The following is an 8582-nucleotide window of genomic DNA, read 5'->3' as shown; positions in this document are numbered from 1 at the left end:
CTAGAGAAGAAATTGTTTTGTCAACCTACACTGTGAAGAGAGCTTACTATCCCCTAATATGAAGCTCAGAAATGCACACTAAAGCAGCACATAATCTGAAAAATATAAAAGCTAAAACCTGAGGCATCAGGGGTTCTGGTCACACTTGCCCCAGGACACATTTAAAGCTTGCCAATATCTCAATACAAACAAACTGAATTAGCTTACATTAAAAGGAATCCAAAATAAAGTGTTTTATTGGACATACATGCTGCCCAAAAGAGAGCTATTAAAACCCCTTTGGAAACAATTTTGCTAAGCTGCCAAGTAAATTAACCATCAGAAGAGAGCAATGTAGATGCATTTCTATCCCACAGCAAGTGCTGCAAGTGTACCAGCTCCTTCTGCTCCTCAAAGAGCTCTCAAATACTTTTCTTGGTACCTGCCTGTCTGTTCCCAGACAGGAGTGTATTTTGTAACTCCAGTTGCAAAGAGTTTCCCAGTCCTGATGGTCCTTTCCAGGGTCCTTACCTTTCATCCTTGCTTCTACAGTTCTGGGCTGAGATACTGGACTTTGCTGACCACAGAGGTGAAGGGAGAGCTATTTTTTACCCTTGATTTAGAGAGAGCAATAAATACACCAAAGTATCCTGACCAGAACAGTGATTCACACAGGAGACAGACTACAGAGAACATGTAGAATGTCACATGATTTTGCAGAAATGAGGCAGTCTCCTCTTACTATAATGTGAGCTTGAGACTGCATTTTTCTGAAACATGCTGACTTTTTACCACTGTGTGCATTTCTCTAGGACAACCATTAAAAAACACAAGGACTAACTGTGTTTGTGTTTGTGACTGCGGACACACAACACATGGCAAGAACAGTGGAACCTTGGAAATGGCTTTTTCTGGGCCTGTTACTCATTGCAAGAGCAGGCATGGACATCTCAGCAGAGCAGTCACCTGCTGCTACTGGCTTCTCTCCTGGCACGATTGCAGAATCAGGATTTGGCTTACAAAAAAGACATGCAAAAAAGATTGTACTAAGTTATCACTGGACTTTTGTCTTCCATACTTTTGCTGACAGCCAGATGAGGCCTTGAACAATGATTAACAACTGAGGTAAATGAGTGGCAGGAATACTGTATTTATCTCAGCCAAATATTTAAGCTCTTCTTAAGAACCTAAATTCAGGAAATCACTGTTAGTAGTTATACTGGGCAGGCCCTGACTAAAATCTGCGTAACTTGGATTCAGTATTTCTCCCTCCCCCTCAGGGGGTAACTCCCTTGAAAGGACTAGTTGCCCCAAACCATGATCATTCTAACATCTTACCAGTCTTCTGTTATCTTTGGAATGGCCTGTCCAGGGAGGTAGTGGAGTCACTGTCCCTGGAGGTATTTAAGGAAACCCTGGACATTACATTTCGGGCTGTGGTCTAGTTGACATGGTGGTGCTCAGTCATGGGTTGGACTCGATGAACTCAGAGACCTTTTCCAACCTAATTGATTCTGCGATCTTCCATATTTTTAGCCTGCCAGATGGCCAGATAACCAGAGCAGTGCTTCCCTCCCAGACCCTTTCAGCCTCTCCTGCAGAACCGCTGCCTCTGGGCAGCACTGTGGGGCTGGGGCTTTTCTGAGCGAGGCGGGGGATGTACATCACTGTCTCCCCTCGTCTCTGGGGGAGACAGGACAGGAGCCGGGGGAGCAGGGCAGCCCAGCAGCCGGGGGAGCAGGCCAGCCCAGCAGCCAGCCAGGCCGGAGCACTCCGGGCCCCACCATGTCCCTCCGGCCCGCGGGCGGTGCCCACGAGCGGCGGCCGCCCCGCGCATGCGACCGGCCCTGCCTACAACTCCCGGCTGCCTTCGCACAGCGAGGGCGGGCTTTTCCTCTTTTTTCTTGGTTTGGTTTTTTTTTTTTTTTTTCTTTTTTTTTCCCCTCCCCTCGGAGGGGGAAGGATGGGTGGGGAAAGCGAGCGTTCACGAAAGCGAGGCGAGGAGGAATCCCACAATACCAGGCGGGTTGCGAGCCCGGCGCTGTCGCTGTCTCTTTAATGCAAGAGGAAGCGATGCGGAGGGGTGGAAAATGGCAGAGTTGCAGATGTTGCTAGAGGAGGAAATCCCTTCTGGCAAGCGGGCTCTGCTCGAGAGCTACCAGAACCTCACTCGAGTCGCCGACTACTGCGAAAACAACTACATCCAGGTAAGGGCGGCGGGGCAGCGCACCGGGGGCCGGCGGCGGGGCTCGGCTCTCCGTGCGGCGGCGGGGCCGGAGCCGCCCGAGGGGCAGCGGCGCCTGGCTGCCCTCGCCGCGGCTCCCGCCCCGCGGCCGGTCCCTCGGCTTTGCCTTTTCTTTCAACTTTCCCAGCTGAACGGCCAGGCTTCCCTTCCCCCGCTCCAGAGGGGAAGGGAGGGGGTTATTATGTCAGTCCGGCTCCGAGGGTGTGTCTTTTTTTTTTTTTTTCCTTTTTTTTTCCTTCCCCCCCTGTATTTATTTATCATGAGTCACATCCCGGAGACCTCCCAGGGGTGGGGGTGACCGAGGCGCGAGGGCCCCCGAGCCCTTCCGTGCGGCCGGCTCCGACCCGGTATCCCGGGTTTCCCCCCGGCTTCCCGGCGGCGGGGCTCCCTGCGGGGCCCGCGGACGGGCCTCGGGGCGGCGGCGGTGGCCGGGGCGGGTGCGCCGCACGTGGGGCGCGGGTGCCGGGCGGCCCCGCGCCGCGCTCCGCGGGGAGCGGAGGGCCCCGCGCGGGTGACATCACGGGCTCGGGGGTCCGCGCCGGCTCCTCCTGGGCGTGCGGGTCCCGGCGGGGCCGAGGCGGGCGCGGTGCTGCGGGGCCGCAGCGCTGCCGTGAGCGGCGTGCGGGGGCAGGCGGCTGCCCGTGGGCTGGCAGCGCCGTGCGGGCGTGAGGCGGTGTTTCAAAATGGCAATCTGTGCCTCTCGCAGCCCGCCCGGCTCTAGCACCTACAACAGGGATTGCAGACCGAGTCTCTCGTGCGGGAAGAGGCTCCTTTGGTTCCAGCGTTTCTCCACCGGCGGTGGGTTTTTTTTTTCCATCCCATAGATTGCCAATGCTTCTTGGACTTCTTTTAAGTCTGATTTTTCTGAAGCTACTTTAAGCACAATTTCCTATTATTATTTTTTTCAGGATTTACATCACGTGACTCTAAGTCTCAGTCTTTAGTCATACTGATCTGGATGCAGAACCATCCAGAGATGCTGAAACTCAGCTTTTTTTTTCTGTAAAAAATTTGAAGGGGAAAGGCAAATAAACTTTATTAACTAGACAGCTTGTAGAGTGAACTTGTTGAATGTAATACTAGATTACCTGTGATAAGTATTTAATATAGGTTACCAACATCTTTGGTATCCATTATTGCTGGTAAGCTGTCTTACTGTTTTTAGTTACGGAGCAGCAAATATGGAAGCACATCTTTAATAATACAAAGTGATTTTTTAATGAGATCTTTTAATTAAAACTGCTCTAACAAGCCATATTTTCAAGTTTTTTTTTTTTTTGTTTGGGTTTGTGTTTTTTGGTTTTTTTTTTTTTTTGGTATATGAGGTAGTATGAGTTAATGTCTATTTATGCTTCCGAGTTGTTTGCTCCACCCAGAGAAAGCTGCTGATATAAATGCTTCTAAGAGGCGAGGTTCATTTGGTTTTACTCATGGGAAATATGACAAATACATGAGTATGGTAATTGCAGCACAAGTTTTGACGTGTCTCTTGCTCCTGACTTTTCCCTATGTCAGAAAGGTGCAGAGAATCTTCAGCTACATCGTTTTCTTCACAGTCATAAAATTTGTCTTTTCTTACTTTCATCAAGCAAACCAAATAAACACAACACTTGAGCAAATTCCCATCCAGTCATTTGGGGTGGCTTTTCCTTTTCCTCTTTTTTTCTTTTTTTAATTTTTTTTTTTTTAATTTGGTAGCTCATTTTCACCTCAGGTATCAAGGTCAGCTAGATGTGGGATTGATGGGGTCTCTTTTATCTTTGTACAGCTGTGTACAAAGATAAAAGAAGGAAGGAAGCCGGAATTCTAAAAGTCTAACGCAGTCTTGTACAGTAGCTTTGGAAAATGTATATACCCCACTTGTATTTTACATGTATTGTACATTTGCTTAGTAAAAATGTATTGATAAAATTATGTATTTTTTTGTGTTTGATGGAGGTGGGTTTTTTAATCAGCACTTGCTGCAAAACCATCTGCTGTCCAGTTGGACTACTGAACAGATTATACTGCCAGTGCATGTGGTGGATACTGCTGGATTAGGCAGTATGACACAGGGCACTGGGTTATGAGATTTGGGTGTAGGAGTATGGTGGGATGGGAAGGGAGAAAAGGAAAGGAAGAGGCTTAACAAACATATAATACAAAATCTATGTGTTTGTTTAATGTGATTGAGCATTTTATAAAAAAGACAGACCAGAATAAAGAACCTGGCCATGAAGTGAATGTTGAAATACTTCACTAGTAGCTCCATTTCTTATCTGGTTGTATGTAGCTGGTTCAGTTCAGCCACTTTGAATTTGGAGTGGTTTATTTTTTTCTGTGGAAAAAGTGAAGTGCTTCATAGTGGTAAACATTACTGTGTGCTGTTACCCACTCTGAGTTGTGCCACTGAGGTGAAACAGGTTTGTCAGACTGTTCTGAGTGCTGGCACTAACAATTTATTGTGATTGAAATAGGACAATGAATTATGTTCTCTGTGTTATGGTTTATATTCTTTGCTGACTTAAGCAGGAAAGTAATTTCTTGCCACTGATATTGCTATATTCAAGCTATATATATGTATTTATTTGAAAATACAGAAATTTTGTTTTGTCTTTCTTAAGCTGAGAATAATTCTGGTAAAATTTCAGCCGTGCTGATTTCTTAAGGAAAACTTGTATTCAATGTCTCTTGAGATTCCTTAGGGTGGAAAAAAAAAAAAAAAAAAGAGCGACAAATGGGGGAAACACTCACCTGTCTGGAACTTACCTCCCTGATGGTGAATGTAGCTGTGTGGAGAGCAAGTATCCTTTTACTGGAGCATTTAGGAAAGATGACAGCATTTGGGAATCTCAAGTTGAAAATTGCTGTGCTCAGAAAAGCAGGAAGCAGTTTCTTGCTGAGGCACACTGTGACTATATCAGAATGCTGTCTGGTAAAGCAGTTTGCCCTCCAGATCATGTGTATTCTAGTTATCTAGGAAGTTTATTTGTTAGAAAGAGGAAAGAATTCAGGAGAAGCAGAGCAAATAAGCTTCTAAGGAAGACCTGCAGTGCTAAAAAGAAAATACAGTATAGTGGCAGTCTTAAGGGGGATGGGAGAAAAAGGGAGACAGAAAAAATAAAACCAAATATAGAAATAGTAACTGATGAACATTGTGATGTTTTGGTGGTGGTTTTGGCTTTGAATAGAAGGAAAAGGGCATTATAAGTACGTTAGTGTGTTTAATCTCTGACAGTATTTAAAATTTGTGATATTTCTGGCTGGAAGCTTCAATAACAAGCAGGTAGAAATTGAAATTCCTGTTTTAGGTCGGAGGCTTAAACTCCAAAGAGTTTTAAGAGCAGGTTTTGAACCTTAAATTTTTAAGGCATATTTTTGCCTTCTGGAATATTTTTATATATATATAGATCTATTAATTTAGAAAACTATTTTCAAAATAGAAGTTTTCATAGCTGGTGTCTTCCCCAAATCCTTTTGCCTTCAGGTATGTTCTGGACTAGCTCTTTTGGTGTGCTTGTAACCAAAAGGCTATCTGAAAACCTGTAGTACACAGCTGATGATGCTAGTGAGGAGTTTCATCAGTGTCCTAGACAGTATTAACTTGATCAGTACTACTTAATACAGAAATAACTAGGAGTTGAAGCATTTGCAGTTCTAGTTATGATTCTTCAGCTGAAAAATATGAACTTCCATAGAGAGCCACTAGTCATTTTTCTAGCTGTATTGAGTTATTTTGATGTTTTAAGGAACTTATTTACAGTAACTAGCTTGTGAAGCATTAGAATGACACAGGAAATCAGCTTGTGCAGTGTTACTGCACTGATGACTTCCTTTTGAAGAATTTCAGTTGACTGGTGTATCCCAGAGAGGCCTCTCTGTGCTACAAAACACTACTTACAACTCTCCTGTCTAAATCAAGTGTTCCTTATAACCTTGTTTATGCATATGCAGATATAAGTAGTTTTTGTCAGTCTCAAGCTTCTAGACCACTTGTGAAGATCCATTTTTAATTTTTGTTTTTAAGCTCAAATATAATTTTAAAATGACTATGAGAATCTCTAAACAAACAGCTTGCACTCCTTGTATAAATTCTCATCTTGATAGTCTCAAGTGGGTAGATTTAGCAGCTTTAGAAAAATAAATTGAGAGACCTTTTAAGGAAGTAAATGCTGTGTTGCCTAAATGTGTGTTTTTCTGTCATGTTACTTCCTTCTGTAGCTTCTGACTGGTATGTGGAAACTGAACGGTGAATTAAACAAGCTATTTTGGGTAAAACAGACAAAAGCACGGACAGATTTCGGTTTTAACTGCTATTGCAAAAAAATTAAAGTATCTTTCCAGTTGGTGGAAAAGTGAATGTGTGGCATTAAGCAGAAGTGTTGCATACAGAAAGTTTCATAAATATTTGTGTTATCTTCCAAGATGCATAGAGGAGCTATTTTTACTTGATAAGTTGGATGTTCTACACTTCTCTACTGTAGATATTTAATTTCCAACACTAATGAACCTTTTTTTGTGGATTTTCTTTAAACATTGGTAGCTGGTCAGACACTTGATTTCATTGCCTGGCACATGGAAAGTGGCTTAACTTAGTTCAGTACAAAGAAGTTCACTCAGAATGTCTAATTCAGGAAATGAGCTGCTCTAAAAGGATAAACTTCTTAAATTGTCACTAATACAAATCCTTTATGTGCTGTTAGAACTTGTATGCTTTTATGTTCCTAGGTTAATTAGTTTGTATTAAAAGTAAATATAGTAATTTTTTTCTTTTGCGAGTTTTATTGCTAGATTTTGAACATATAACAAAAAAGCAATTAAGTTCACTTTCTGTAACACCAGATATAGTACAAAATTATAGAACAATGAGATAAAATACAAATGTGTAATCTATTATGCTTTGTAGGTTTAAATAATATTATTTAAAAAAAGGTGTTGCATTATACTTTGAAATAATGTTCTTTTTAAGATTGTTTAAGCAGATGTTTGCCAGCAGTGTAAAAGGCACTGGCTATTTTGTGTGTGGTTTGAGGGTTTTTTTAAGAATAATAATATAGGTCCATGCTGGTGGGTTAGGATTATAGCTCTTCTGTGCCCTGTGTAGTTCTTCTATGCCTATGCAAGTGTCTTTGTGTTTTGGAAAATAAAGCTTTAACTTATAGACAGCAATAAGACTGTAGCCCAACTTCACTGAATCAGCAAGTGATTCCACGGAATTTAAAGAAAATGAAACCTAGGGTGTTGTATGTCTAATTTGTGTCCAGAGGGGGTAGATGATAAGAGATGAGCTTTTCCAAATTTGAAATGTTTCAATGAATTTTTGTATATTTGCCTTAAGAAGCCAGCAAGATGTTGTCTCCTATTCCTGCTCCATTCTTCATAAGTGCTACCTTAATCAGGGGCAGTAAAGTGGATTGGGATAAGCTTTTACAGGTGCATATTGTTTCTTCCACAAGGGAAGTGCTCTCCACCCCCTTCTGTTTGTGCATTGTTGGAAGGAAGAAGCTTGCAGGATGTCTGGGGTCAGTGTGTGCTGAGTGTGATCCTTGCTCCCCGTGCTGCTCTTGCTGTGCACAGTCCTCTGGAATTGTTGGAAAGAAGAAAGAAGTATGATTAAATGGGGCAACAATCTAATACTTCCCCATGGTTCTCTGGGAGGTTGTTGCAGTAAGTAGTGCTCCCGGTAGAGAGAAAATAGATGTTGGGAAAGTCTCATAAAGTGGAGGATGAAGGTAAGAGTACAGGAGCAGGCTAAATATGAGTAGGAAGTGTTGTACTTCTGAGGGCAAAGTTCCTGTTGGTATCTAATCTAAGTTTAACAGAAAAAAAAAAACCTGAACTCTGAAACAAAATAACTGATGCAACTTCCTTGATGCAAAGTATATTTGTCTAGCATTTTGAAGTGTCTTCATTTTATAAAAGCGTAAGTGGAGGCATGAAATTTGTAACTTGCTCATGGAAGGTCATATAGGGACATATTGTCAGATTTGGGAACAGAACCTGATTGTGTGGATTTCCAGTGCTGTTCCCCCTGCCACCCCACCCCTTTCCAGACTGCCTCTGTTAAACTGCAACACAGCCAAAAGTGGGTATGCACAGAAACACAGAGGCAGTGTAATGACTCTTTCGGGAAAATATGCACCTGAAACCATCATTGAACTCATTAGCAGAAACTACTTTTTAAGAATTTAACATATTACCTCTCATAAGAACCTTGAGATTCTAATTTTTTACTTTGCCAACCTCAGGAGTTACATAAGGCTCACAGTACTGTTTGTCTGCGTGTTGGTGGGTCTTGGCAGAGGCACGAGAAGATGCCGCTCTATTTCTCATTAGTGAAAGCAGTCTGTGTTTGACATTTTGGGTGACTGAAATCTTG

General features: G+C 42.9%; 1 protein-coding gene across 8 annotated transcripts in view; it reads left to right on the top strand.

Moving 5' to 3' along the window:
* The first annotated feature begins 1953 nt into the window (after positions 1–1953).
* The window catches only part of ABI1 (abl interactor 1), a 76153-nt gene continuing 69524 nt past the window's right edge, over positions 1954–8582 (top strand). For all 8 annotated transcript variants that reach the window (XM_021543051.2, XM_021543050.2, XM_021543047.2 and 5 more), the window contains exon 1: positions 1954–2186. In XM_021543051.2, coding sequence (XP_021398726.1) covers positions 2070–2186 — 117 coding nt within the window. In that variant the 5' untranslated portion in view covers positions 1954–2069. The remainder of the gene's footprint in view (positions 2187–8582) is intronic.

This window comes from Lonchura striata, chromosome 1 (genome assembly GCF_046129695.1).
Source record: "Lonchura striata isolate bLonStr1 chromosome 1, bLonStr1.mat, whole genome shotgun sequence".
Lineage (NCBI taxonomy): Eukaryota > Metazoa > Chordata > Aves > Passeriformes > Estrildidae > Lonchura > Lonchura striata.
The sequence above is the reverse complement of the archived record's forward strand: the minus strand, read 5'-3'. Positions and strand labels throughout refer to the sequence as shown.